This window comes from Camelus bactrianus, chromosome 17 (genome assembly GCF_048773025.1).
Source record: "Camelus bactrianus isolate YW-2024 breed Bactrian camel chromosome 17, ASM4877302v1, whole genome shotgun sequence".
In the NCBI taxonomy this organism is placed as follows: Eukaryota; Metazoa; Chordata; class Mammalia; order Artiodactyla; family Camelidae; genus Camelus; species Camelus bactrianus.
The window spans coordinates 34,935,155-34,949,347 of NC_133555.1; the positions used below are offsets into that span (position 1 = coordinate 34,935,155).

At 51.4% G+C, this 14,193-nt stretch overlaps 1 protein-coding gene across 1 annotated transcript; it reads right to left on the reverse strand.

The window, feature by feature from the left end:
* Positions 1-339: 339 nt before the first annotated feature.
* Positions 340-2,376, reverse strand: LOC105083365 (protegrin-2-like). Its single transcript, XM_010973188.3, has 4 exons — positions 2,073-2,376; positions 1,330-1,437; positions 1,115-1,186; positions 340-512 (listed from the first exon to the last, which is right to left on the reverse strand). Exons 1-4 carry the CDS (start codon positions 2,268-2,270, stop codon positions 426-428), a joined length of 465 nt encoding a protein of 154 aa, XP_010971490.3. The 5' UTR covers positions 2,271-2,376; the 3' UTR covers positions 340-425.
* Positions 2,377-14,193: the final 11,817 nt, after the last annotated feature.

Consider the following 14,193-nt stretch of genomic DNA (forward strand, 5'->3'; position numbering starts at 1 on the left):
AGGAAGCCCCCCATTGTCCACCTGTCAGAGAATCAACCTGCCTCATCCTCTCTGCAGTGACCCCACCCCAGTCAGCCCGACACTGTCAGCCTCTGGGACAGCCTTAGTTCCATTGTTTCTTACCTCCTCTCCCTTTGGCCATTGCCCTGGGGATAAGTGTCCTTGCTGAGGTCCCTCACCATTCACCCAACATGAATTCACACACACAGACAAACACACACACACACACACACACACACACACACACACACATGCATATCACAAGGCCTCCCAGATTTAAGGACACAATCTTGGTAAGTGGGAGGAGGGGAGAAAAGTGAAATTGAAGCCTGGAGGAAGTTGTTTTCACCAGAATTTATTTCTCAGAGTCTAGTAACCTGAGCCAAGACAGGAGGACCCTGAGGACTCTTTCCTGGACTCACAATTCATAAAAACCAGCTGGCTATACGGATGACTGTCGGGACATACTTGATCGCCTTTCTTACTATCCTGCCCAAACCGACACTCTGGAGCTGTACATGGGAAGAAACAAGTTACTTGTGAGAAATGAACCCAGATGTAAGAACAGAATCTTTCCCATTTACACACCTCCCCTACCTGGGTGACCCCAGGGGCCTTGTGTCCCCAGTTCACCATCTGGCTGTGACCTTGGAGCATGTGGTTGAATCCCTACACCCACACACAGATGAGGAAACCAAGGTCCAGAGATGACAAGGGGCTTCCCAGGGTCACAAGCCCATCCCAGCAAAGCTTGACAGAAGCAGGGGTTGAAAGCCTTTTACTGTGGTCAATGCCTCTTAAACTTCAGCACAGAATCCCCAGGAGGACTTCTTAAAATACAAACTGCTGAGCCCCACCCCAGGCTCTAATTCAGTAGGTATGAGTGGGGCCTGAGAGTCTGCTTTTCTGACAAGCCCTGGGTGGGAAGCCCACTTAGAGAACCACTGCTCTAAGGGATTCCAGAGCCTAAGTGGGAGATCTGGGGCTACAGTGAGCGGGGTCCAGGGTACAAGGGCTTCCCCTACCCTGGATGGGACATAAGGTAATTGGTCCAAAGAATATTCCACACACCACCCCCACCAGCAGCCCCTACAGCCCAGAAGGGGTCACTCACCTCATCACAGGTGACTGCCAATTGGCCCGTGATCTGGTCCAGGGTGACTGTCCCCAAACACTGTTTCACCACCTGGAAGGGGAGACTCCAGGTCACACTGGAACCCCTGAGCCATAACCACCCAGCCTCACACCAGGAGCTGCTAACCACCCCCTGAAGCCTTCTGTTAGGGTCCTGGGGAGGCACCCACCAGTGCTCCCAGATCCCAGCCTCACCCCATTCTCCTTGAAGTCACACTGCTCCGGTGGCTGCTGTGTCCTCCTGGGACACACGGTCTCCTTCACCATGAAGCTCACAGGCTTTGGGGTGTCTGGGTCCTCGTCCTGCTCAAGGATCAAAGTGGGGAGACTGGCTCAGGCTCATGCTTCTTTGTGTGACCTGTCTCCCTGCCCCCAGCAGGACAGCCCCCTTGACAGCCCGTCCCATGTGCCTGGCCCTGGGCTGGGGGCTGGGTACAGAGGGGAGGAGGACACAGCCTGGTCCTGGGCTCCCAGGCGCACAGGGAGCAGGAGGGAACCTCAGACCCGCTCTCCTGAGGGGCACCTCCCCCTTGGAGGGGCTGAGGGAAGTCAGGGGACACCTGCAGGGAAAGACCTTGTCACTGGAACCCCAAGGCTGAGCACAGCCCTTCCCTGGTGGGGAGACAATGGCGTGCACAGGGGACTGGAAGCAGGGAAGTCACATCCCAGAACCAGTGACCCCAGCGTATCCCTGGAGCCCCCAGGAGTCCCTGGAGCCTGAGCGGGCTGTCAGGGCTCTGTTCCCACAGCAGAGATGCCAGGCAGAAGGCTCTCACAATGGGAGGGGACCCAGCACTGGGAAGATTTCTGTGAGAGGTGGGATCCCACCTAGAGGGAGAGGTGCCTTCCTGACAGGAGGTACAGCGCGAGCAAAGGGAGGGACAGTGTGGCCAAGCCTGGCGGGAGACGCCTCCCTCCCCAGCCCCTCCCCGACTCACAGCCTTGGGCGGCAGGTCCAGCTCCAGGAGGCGGTAGAGATTGGGGTCTGAGGACTGCTCATTGAGGCGATCCACAGCTCGAAGCACCGCCTCCCTATAGCTCAGGGCCTGGGCGCTGGCCCAAGGCACCGCTAGTCCCAGCAGCAGTAGCCACAGTGGCCAGCGGCCCAGGGAGAGGCTGGCCCTCTGGGTCTCCATGGTCCCCGAGTCTGCCTCCTCCCAGCCCACAGGACCCTCCTTTATGCTCAGCCTGGGCCTGATGCAATTGCTCAAGCAGGAGCCTTCCCCACCTGCCCCATCCCTGCCCCCGGCCAGGGTGTGAGCTGGACTTGCCTCAGGCCCCGCTCTTGCCTCAGGGGATTGCTGTGCAGTGGGTGAGGTCTGCCTCCTGTGCAAGGTGAAGAAATGGTTCCTCCATCTCCCTGACAACATCTTGGCCTCTCCTGGGCCCCATGGGGAGTTTCATTGGCAGGGTTGCTCCAGAAGGATGAATTCTCCAGGAGACGGAGGGACCAGGCTGTGTCCTACACCCTCTCGGCCTCCTCACTGTGACCTCCTGAGAATCAAGCTGAAGGAGTGTATTCACCACACAACCTCCAGCTCTACACACCGCCTGGCACCCAGTCGGTACTCAGTTAACATATGATGAACAGATGACAGCCCCACTTCCATCTTTGCCTTCCCACCCAGCTTGTCCCCAGACACCAAGGCCACACCATCCTGTTCTCTGGACCTAACCATCAGCCAGTGAGGGGCGTGACTGCATCTGTCCCCGCTCCTAGTCTTCTCTGCCTTTCTCAGAGTAAAAATGTCGCATCCCTAGACCCCAAGAGAACTGGCTTGTTGCCCTAGTCCCTCCCAGCCGAGCCCGAAGAAAGGTCACGTACACTATTGACCACATTTCTTTGTCTTATGTCACACTCAGAACCACTGCAGGATGGCCAGCCTTCCCTGGATCCAGAGGCTACACTCAAATATTGTCCTTATCATCACAGGACTGTGGACTCTCTGTCCTGTGAAACAGCTCTCTTCCATTTCTCCCCTGGTGTCCCTCTCCTGGGTCCCCTCCCACCTCCCTGGTGGCTCCTGCTCGGTATCCTCCCAGGACCCTCCTCATAGTACACAGGGCTTGCACAGGTGCACGCACGCGGCTTCTCCTCCCCATCCTCACACATTCCTGGGCACATCCCTTCTCCAGATGCCAGTTATCAGGGACACACATCACTGGTCTGTGTCTCTGAGTCAAGACTCCTATGAACATCCTGGTTGTCCGCACGGGGCTGTCTGGGGCTGTTGGCTGGCAGCCCCCACAGGAGACCTGAGCTGAGAGCCTGGGAGCCCCCACCTGCTCCTCCTTCCTCTGAGGACACTCCCTGTCCCCCCTGTCACCCCTGCCCTGTCCTACCACCTCCCCTTCTCCTCTGAAGCGTAGCCATATCCTCCAGACTCCACCGTGTCTGGTTCCAGGCTCCCCCCATACCAAAGTCCACTCTCCATGCCATTATCCAGGGGTATACCAAGCTGCTGATTCCAACATTTCAACCCCTGCCTTCAGGGGCCCAACACCTCCAGCAGGCTCAGGGCTGGAGTCTTGCCACCTCCCATCCTCCTCAGTCGCAGCCCTGCACTCTCAGGTGTCAGGGGGCACATCCACTCCAACCTCTCAGGCCCCTCAAAGCCTCTGCTCTTCTCCCATCTCTGCACCTGATCCCTCTGCCTGCTGTCATCTTTCACCTTGTGAAGCCTCCTCTGACCTCCAACTAGACACAGCACTTCCTCTCTTGGCTCTCACAGCCTCAGGACGTCCCTTCTGACTTGACCTCAATGGTTCCCTGTCCAGGGCTCTGGCTGAAACTCTAGGCTGAGGTGGTGAGTGTGGGAGGTGGAGGAGCCCAACTGGGAGACACAATGGGCCAAAGCAATAGAGGGGCTCAAGACTTCGAAGCAAATTCTATTCCAGTCTCCCACGGAATGGCCGTGTTTCTGTGAGGACTGTGGTGGTTCTTGGAATCAGTTTGCCCTCAGGACCCTTGGGGCCTTGGACATGGTACCTTACAAGGTGTCAGCCTGGACGGATGTGCTGGTTGCACACTCAGCCTTAGAGAAGGACGGAGAGAGAGGGACGTCTGGGCAACCTGGTGTCACAGTCCAGGTGTTGCCCCAGTGGCCTCTTGGTCAAGCTGTATCATTTCCCAAGTCTGAGGAGAAAAAGGAGGTGATTACAGGAGAAAAATACCTAGCAATACCCATGGTGACCGGGTACCAGGTCCCCCTGAAATCCTCCCTGTGGTTTCCTCCTCTGCGCCTTTGCATCTGCCCAGACTTTAGGCTGAAGTCCCCTTGCCCATCCTTCCCTGTGTCCTTGGAGTGTCCCCTGTCAGGTTCTCAGACTGCAACTCCCTGGATGGGGGTGTGCCGTCCCTGCCTCCAGCATCTGGCTTTCCTTGTTTGTCCTCACAGCCTGTCAGAGTGGAGGTCTTCTCAGGAAAGACCCCACAGCCCTTGTGCCCAGGCAGGCTGGCCCCTGAACCCACATCTGGTCCTTGAGAAACCATTATGCACCCGTCACCCCAATAAACTCAGGGAATGAGCCGTGATCCTGCATGGCCCGCCTGCTTTTCTCCTCCCAGCCATCTTTCTTGTCTGTGAGAATCCAGGATAAAAGGAAATGGACCCCGGTCTGCTGTGCCCCAAACCCACCAGCACTCTGAGTTGGCCAGTGGATGAGGAAAATGAGACCCAAGTAAATCACTCAAACAAGGAGCCTCTGCCCAGAAAATGGCAAATCCAAGACATGGACCCAATGCCTCCCACTGACCCACCATGCTGTCCCTCTCACGGGGACAAGGGGAGGGATTGGGCTCACCCCTGCCCTCCCCAGGGTCCTGGGAAGGCAGCCATGGTGCTGTGAGGGTGGGGACTTGGGCCGGGGGTGAGTGTCAGGACCCTCCACGCAGGGTCAGCTTCCTCTTTCCCACTGACCACTTCACGTGAAGTGAGGAGCTGGGGAGAACCACGAGGGTAAGTCACCCTGGAAACCCCTCAGCCAGGCTGGGATGTCCCAGGCCCGGGGCTTGGAGGAGAAGGCAGCCGGCAGGAGGGCAGCCCTACTCCACCCCAGGAGGACAGGAGACCAAGCAGAGGCTGCACCCGCCACACTGCAGCCAGGAGACTCGGCGGGCATCCGGGGCTGTGCTGCTGCTGCTGCTGCTGCTGCTGCTGCTCCAGAGTCTGGCTTGAGCTGAACCCACCTCCCTGGCCACGGACATCAGCCTGAGCCAGGCCCAGGCTCGATCTCACCATCAACTAGGACAGCAAACATCCAACCAGCTGGTCCCAGCAGGATGACACGTTGAGCTGGGCCAGGGTGCAGGCTGAATGGGAGGATGCCCAGCTTTGCAGAAGAGACCAGGCTCCCAGCCCCAGATGTGGGGCAGACGGGTGGGCATGGGTACCATTCCTGTGAGTGGGTTTTTACTGGGGACACGGGTGCAGAGAAGCCAGGCTGGTTTCCAGAGCCTAAGAGGGTATTCTCTCCCCTTTGAGGATCTGGATGCCTCAAGTACATCTCAGAGGGCACCTCCTCCCCACCCCTCTACCAGGACAAGGACCTGCAAAGCCCAGCATCTCAGGTCAGCCTCCTGGAGGCCGTGTGCTTCAGGCAGGAGGCAGGCCAAGCCTATCCAGACATTAAATTCCAGGAGGACGGAGTCAGACAGGACACCTCACACGAGGCGCACACCCCCTCCATCTCCCCAGGTGGCTCTGTGGTCCTTCCCCACAGCCTGGCTTGTTGTTAGTGTAGATCAATCAGTCTTTTCGTGATGCCTTGGGAAGGTAGAAACAGCCCCTCCAGAGGCTCTGACATCTACCGTGCACTTTGTAAAGTGACTTGAGAAGGGACCAACTCCTGGGGGAGGGACGAACTGGAGATCAGAATATAATTTCCACAGATTTCATTTCCTCAGCCCCACCACTCAGATGGATCCCAGGTCCAGCTCAGCAGATCCAGGTCTCACCTGCTTTTGCTTATTTCTAAAAAGAAATTTAGGAGATTTTAAAGGCACGTTTCTGACCACTCCCCACCAGCTGAGAACCACTGATCATGTCTCCAGCAAAACCTCCCTCCCTAGGAGTTTCTTCCCTTTCTGAAACGGAGCTCGGATTAAAACAACAAACAAGGGAAGGGTCTGGGGAGCTGGGATCGCAGGCTGGAGGGGGATGGAGACTGGGAAGGCTGGTGGGTGGCAGGGACTGTGGAGGGTAGAGCTGGGGCTGCTGGGAGCCATGCTGCGTTGGTGTGAAACTCAAGATATGAAGAGGAGACCAGCCTGATCCCCTGCTGTCCGTGCAGCTGGTGAAGCAGGGGGGTCCCTCCATGGTGGAAGGAGGTCCTGCCGTGATGGTCACCTGTGTGCCCATGAAAAACCTCACTGAAGTGTGTTTCTTTCCAAGGACTGGCCACCTGAGTCCAAGGATGCGGCCTGTGCATGTGGTCCTTCAGGGCACAAAGGACACCCAAGCATCCACCTCCTCTGAGCTCACAGCACTCTTGTCAGCAGGGCAGCCAGGGCTTCCACCAGTCTCCTTTGGGCAGGGAGGAAACTCAGGTCCAGGGCGGGGTTGAGGTGTGGCCTTGGGAGGAGGTCTTGGCCAAGTCAGGGTTGATGGCAGGATCCAGAGCTCTGGCTCGTGTGTGGAGTTTCCCATGGCCCCATCTGGGGCCTCTCTCTCTCTCAGACTAGCTCCCTGGTCCCCTCTGTCTGTCCCCACCACCCCCAACCCTGGCCAGCCCTGCATCTCTCCTGCAGCCCATTGCTTTTGGAGACTCAGTTCTAACTCTGGGCTACAGTCCAACAGCACTCTGGGCACCCAAGAGCTGCTCTGGGGTCCGCTTCTGCCTTGTTTTCCCGCTCTCTTCCTTCCCTTCCTGGGCCCTCCCCTGCCCTCTGCTTGCTCAAGGCTGCGGGCAAGGTCTCAAGGATTTTTAGGCAAGTGCACAGGGAAATCAGCTTCTAGCGCCTCCTGCATGTGTTGTGGGAAGTGTGGCATCACCACTGGCCAGAACTGGCTACATAACTAGCAAATTGAAATTGCAGGACCCCTTGCTCAAATAGTATAGAGTATTTCAAGACCTCAAGAACAGAGTATTAAACCAAGTATAGGGCCCTCCTGACCATAGGGGGCCTGTGTGACTGCACTGGTGACACAGTCATGATGCTGGCCCTGCCCCCAGCTCCCCAAATACAGTCATGGCAAGAAGGGCTCCAAGGAGCTGCTTCAGGAGTTCCTCAGATAGTGGCGGTTTTAATTGTCTGAAAATACAACAGGCCAAGCAATGATGAAGTCTGATGATGTGTTCTTGATTTGGCTTATTAGCCTGGAGAGGTTATTAAAAGTTTAATCTGAGACTCCTTATGAAAGGTTCCAGCAAAGCTGACTTAAAAGAGCCTACATGGTCAATCACTATTTTTGTAAATAATCAGGCCAGGTTTATTGAAATTAGACTTAATTTACAAACATTAGTCTTACGATGCTATCTTTGATAGAAATGGCAATAATTCTAGAAAGTAAAATATGTTTCAGTAGAAAATTTAATACACACTTGTGGATATTAAATTCCAGTTCTGTTCATTGTCTTTGAAGTTTGGTTTCTGCCTATAAACTGGTCTGAATATTCAGTTCTTCTCATTTCCTCCAATATCTGGCTACAACTCTCCAAACTAATGTTTCCAGTTTTTCTCCCATTCTTCTAACTTCGAGTCATTGCAACCTAAATAAAGGTGCCCTGTTCCTGAAGCTCTGTAGGCTAAAGTGGGACAACGTCACAAAACTGTCAGAGAAATCACAACAGCTTGTGTACGGGGAATCTTCATGCCTGTTGCTGTGTGGGTCACTCCGAAAGATCGCTAGAGATATTCCAAGCTCAACCCAGGAAAATCTATCAGATTGCCACTGTCTACCTTCACTCCATTTGAAGAGGCTTCAAGCCCAACAGCTAGAAATCCGGCTGCCTGCAGAACTCAGAAACCAGGATTATAGTCTGCTCCAATCATTAACCTTTGTTTGTAAAAATTTTTTTTTTACTTTTTTTGTTTCCATAGAAATGCCTCTCATTAAGTAACTGATTGCTTGTACTATGTAGGCCTAACTTGGGATAAATCTACATCACCGCCTCCTGAAATGAGACACAAGCCTTTAACTCAACAGCCCTATTCCCAGGACTAAGAGACTGATTTGATGAAATACAGGGCAATGTATCAACTTTGGACAGGCTCAAAGTAACTTCACAGGATGGCCTCAAATATTAACATTTTCCACAATATCATGCAAATCCTTATACAAATTCCCAGGGCCCCCCAAGATCACTGACCTATCTTCATGGCTAGACTCTTCAAGTTTAGGACAATGGCTATGGACTGGATTTCTGACTACTGCCTTTATAATTATTATAAGATTTGTTACTGTAATTCTATTTAGATGTGTATTCCTGGATTACAACCCCTGAATTTTAGTGTATCAACTGCCCAGGTAGTTAAGGTCCTCACTATTGACTCTGATGTTTGGGAGTCACAGGGTGGATTGTAGTGTAAACCACACTGACAGTTGATTGTCCTTTGGTTTTTTTTTTTTTCCCCCTTTTCTTTTTTGTAATGCAAGTGCCTAACAAGCTTTGACTCCCAGGCATCCATTTCAAAGAGGGCTATCTTGAATAAACACGTTGTCAGCCACATAACTAGATTTAAAAAGTAGGCCACTTCCACCCACTGAGGCTCCTTTGTTTCAGAGATCTTGGTTAATTTCTATAACTGACCATTGGGGCCACTTGTTTTTTTCCTCTTCCCTTTCTCTTTAAATTCCTGCTCTTATGGTTTGTTTGTTTGTTTTTTTAATTTTAATTTAAAAAAATTTGAGGGGTAATTGGGTTTTATTTCTTTATTTATTTTAATGGAGGCACTGGGGATTGAACCCAGGACCTCCCGCATGCTAAGCATGTACTCTACCACTGAGCTATACCCTCCCCCATCCTGTTATTGTTTTAATTTAACCAATCAAGAGTGAGCCTTAGGCTCCTACCCTCAACCCCAACAAAAGCAGGACCCCAGGCTCACACTCTTTCTCTCTTTACTCTAGACCTCTGTCAGGCCCCAGGCATGCCATATAATTTCCAAGTCCTGTAAGTAATGAACTCTTTTTTTGTTTTCTCCAAAGTTCCCTGATGGCTATTGCTGAATGGCATCTTGCAATCATAAGAAGAACCCCAAGGGCTGGTCCTGCCGCAACAGTGGTTATTGATAGGTGGAGACCTGCACACAACCAGAAACCTGGAGAATCCTGCTGAGAGTACTCAGCCCAGGGCTGCCTTCTTGGAGGCAGCTGGGCTCAGGCTGGAGGAGGCTGTGGCTCCCCCCAGGGCTCTTGGCCAAGAAGATGCTCTCATTGGCCTTGTTCAGTCCTAGGCCCAGGTCAGTTCTCCAATGTCTGACTCTCCCAGGCCCTTTGCACTCAGCAGAAAGCCCACTGCCCACTCCTCAAATGGAGCTCCATATCTTCCCAACAGCAAGCCTGCCCCTTCCCACATCTGCTCCACCAGGCCATCTCCTTTTCCACCCTACCTCCCTCCACAGCCCCACTGAGAGCCAGAGCTGATCCCACCCCTCCGCCTCTGCAGGGCCCCCACCATGTCCAGCTATTCATCTCAGGGGCCATCCCCACCAGACAACCACAGGGTCCCTGTGCAGCCAGATCTTTCACAATGAGCTCTGTCCACTGGAGTCGCTGGGGTCCTTTTCTATAAGCCAGTTGACCTCCATGGGTCTACTAGAGACGTTCTAATAATGCTGACCCTCCCAAAGGGGAGGGTTTGGGGTCTCAATCAGACCCTTCTGTGACAAAGAAAATATTCTACTACTATACGACTGTGCTATCCAACATGGCAGCCGTTAAACACCCTTGGCGACTGAACACTTCAACTGTGGCTAGTGTAACTAAGGAACTAATTTCTAAATTAAATTTCATTCATTTAAATTCACGTAGCCACATGTGTATAGGACGGTGGTAGAGATCCTTTTTCCTTAGCCTCCTTGCAAAATTTTTCTACTCCTTTATAGCTCCATATTCCAAAGTGTTTATGGCCAAAGGATGGCCTTTGACAACCCCAGAAATGTTAGGTCTTGGTCACTCAGCTCAGGACCCAAAGGAAGTTCTCAACATTTGCAGAAATCATCTGTTGTCCTGTCCACATTGACTTGAGAGGGAATGGAGCTCTCAAAGGGAGGCCTTTTCCCGAGGACCATGTTCTGCCTCACAGAAACCACTGACCTTCGCTCCATCCCTCAGAGAACAGGCCTCTCACAGCTTCTAGAGATAACCCTTGCCTGTCTCCTTTCATCCAGAGAACACCTTCTGGAGCAGGAAAGGAGAGTTGTGGGGCTATTGCCATTTCACAGATGCGTAAACTGAAGCCAGCCCAGGGCAGGACAAAGCAACTTGCACAAGACACCAAACTCCTCAGAGACGGATGTAAGGCTGAGGGCCCAGCCTCTCCCAGCTTCAGTTCCCCCTCTCATCCCCTGTCTTTCCCCTGCAGATGATGGGAGAAGGACAACCAGGAGCCATTTTGAAAAGGGTAAGCTCTGACACCATACATACGATCAAGAAATGAAAACATTCCTCCACACAAAACCTTGTGCAAGAATGCCCATAGCAACATCAAACTGATAATAGTCAAAAACCAGGAACAATCCAAAAGTCCATCCACAGGTCCATCAAACTGTGGACATACACACACACAAAGGAACGCTGCTTGCTTCCCAGTAAAAAAAAGAACGCACAACCCATATACATATCACGGATGAACCTCATAAACAGTATGCTAAACATTACACTAAAGAAAAAAGAAGCCAGATGCAAAAGATCACATATTGCATGATTCCATCTATATGAAATCTCTGGAAAAGGCAAAACTATAGTGATAGAAAGTAGATCAGTATATATAAAAGAGATAAACAAGTTTCTACCGTATAGCACAGGCAATTATATTCAGTATCTTGTAGTAATCTATAACAAAAAAATATGAAAAGGCATATATGTATGTATATGTATGACTGAAACATTATGCTGTACACCAGAAATTGACACAACATTGTAAACTGACTATACTTCAATAAAGAAAAAAAAAAGAAAGTAGATCAGTGACTGCCAGGGGCCAGGGTTAGGAAGACAAGATTGACTGCAAAGGGACATGAGGGAGTGTTTGGGGTAATGAAAATGTTCTACATCTTGACTGTGGTATTGGTTATATGATTGTATATATTTGTCAAAACTCATATAATTACACTTAAAATTGTGAATTTTATGGTAGATAATATACATGTCAATTTCAAAAGGGGGCAGAGCAGGAAAGTAAGCTCTGGCAATGTGTGAGCACTGTTCTGTCTCCCCAGCTGTCCGTGACAGCAGAGCCCAAGCTCACGTGAGCTGGCCCTTGAGCCACTGAAGATGAGAGAAAGGGGTGAAGGTGAGGAAGAGGAATAGCCCTGCAGCTGCCCTCTCGCTGCCCACTCCAGGAGGCTATGCGTGTGCCCAGGAAAGGGAGGCCCTAGCTGTGCTCAGGAGAGCACCAACCTGAGCCCTTTCCCCTCTCTGTTTCTCTTACTTCTGTGAAATGACTTTGGGGACTGCACTGGATTAAGTGGGTACTTCTCAAGAGTATGTTCCATAGACTAGGGTCATGTGAGATTCCCCATGAAAAGGATTTCACATTCAAATAAGGAAGTGAACCCTCCCTTACTGTTTTCTTAGAGACTCAACAGTACACATTAGCTTATTAAAGGCTCTGAGAAGTCCTGCAGAAAAGGAACTTGTTTCACTCTGATTAACCCCAATATCTTCAAATATACTCCTTTTTTCACAGAACATGTGAACATCTCAGAAGGCCTGGGGCATGCCTTGAAGTCTGGATTTTAGGCTCAAAGGATTGGAATGCATCCAGCCCCAACTCCCTCTAGGGCAGGTATTACTTAGTGCTAGAACGGGCTAGGCCCTGGAAACTGTTAATGAAAATAGTCAATAAGTAAACTATAATAAGAATAGAAAAGAGTTGCATGGAGCCAAACTGAGGACTATAGCCCCAAAGCCAGCTTCCCAGATTATTCTGAGAAACTGCTCCAGAGAAGCATGGTTTTCAGCACAGTTTTATATCTTGTCAGAACAAAGACTATTAAACAAGTCAGGGATACATTTCTTCAAGGTTTCAAAAAAAAAATCAGACCAACATGTACACAGTGAGCCAGTATGGCCTTGGCACCTAGGAATCACACCTAAGGAGGGAAGTCTTACCAACAAAAGAGGACCAGCATTGGCCTCCCAGGAAGGGAAGCACTGAAGCTTTATTTTTAACATGGACATTCCTTACTCCTGGTCAATAAGCTCTCTTCTTTAGTAATCAAAGAATATGTACAATGTATGTTTGTAGGCCACAAAAAGGCTTTAGTTAGCATCAAATTCAAGTTACCTCATGTATAAGGCAGAATGAATTCCCCATACCTCATTAGGTGAAAATTTCTTTTATCAAAACCACAAGCCCTTCCCCCATCTGCCACCCCCCCAACAAGGCAGCTTGCTTAATGGGGGCATTTGTCAACCAACAAGCAGCAGGATGGCACAAGAGGCTCTAACTCAACCAGGACAGAGGGAGCCCCAGGAACCATTTCACCTCCCAGAGGCCCGGGGATTGAGAAAGACTGGGACAGGGCAGTATTACCACAGCTCCAGCTTGCTGGCCTCCAGACCCTTCTAGCCCCCAGCACAAAGTGCTTCCTCTCTTCCCAGGATACCTGTGGGGGCAGAGCACCCAGGTACAAGCTGTAAGTAGGGCTCAGCTGCCATCCAGACCCTCTGACTTCCAGAAGGAGGACCTTAGGAAACCTCACAAGAAAACTCTGCCCTTTGGAATGAAGTCCTCCCCACTGCTCCAGAACCTACTGTGGCTCCCTATTGCCCCAGTGTCCTCCATTCCCTGCTCATTGCCTCTGACCTAAACTCAGACCTCTACCTTCTGAGAAGTCACCTTTCTCAAAATATCCAGTGCTGGACACTCACTCGCAGTAGGGCACATGAGTGTAGGGTCTGTCACACACAAACTCAGTAGTGTTTCATTAGCACAGGGGCAGGGTGGGGATGAAGACCCGCGATCCTGTGCATTTCTCTGTACACTTTATTTCAAACTTCTGAAAAGTATTTCCACTACTTGCTTTGTTCTCCCTTGCTAAGGCCTCTGTGTGGTAGACTGATCAGGGGTCATTCCCCCATTTCCTGTAGGGGTACAACTGAGACCAAGAGCAGTCATGAGGCTGATATGTAAGATAAAGGGCCAGCTGAGACTAGCCACATAGGTTTGGGACTTCTGGTCCCGAACATGTCCCACCCCAAAAAAGGCTCTAGAAATAGATCCCTAGGGACAGGTATCCATTCAGTGTCTCACACATGCCAAGTCCTTCCGGCTGCCTTTTCTACCAACACACCTAGGTTCATTCCCAAAGACTAGTCTCCTGGGAAACAAGTGCCCTCTGGTGGCCTCTTTGGGTGCTACGCCAATGCCCACCAGAGGAAAGAGTGGCAGAAAAAGTCCTCAACCTTTTCAGAACAGAAAAGGGATCCTGGGGACCTGCCTCACCACCCCAAGTCGTAAGTCCAGTGCATCTTCCAAGGGTAGGGGTGGGGGGCTGGAGGGGAAGCATGGCTTCTTAGAGGCTCCACTGCCTTCAGATCAGATTCCCATTCTTAGTCTTCATTGACTACAGAAACATTTTTCCTTCTTGCTATGAACCAGGCTCTAGGCTGCTGCTGGGAACAAGAGGCCTTAATGCCCTAGAAGAGCTTCCAGCTTATCCAGGAGGCCCCAGGCTGTTCTCCCTCCTTCCTGCCTGTTTCCCACCCTTGAGGGGCCAAATGAATAACGTGGCTCTGAACATTTGTGCAAGTGCTTTTTGGTGCACCTGTGAACTGTACTGAAGGAGAAATAACAAGATGGCTGCGCTTAGGCTAACTAATTTCTGGCCTTATACTTGCGGTTTGCTTTTAAAACAGTCAGCAAATCTGACTGACCGGACACGGCCCC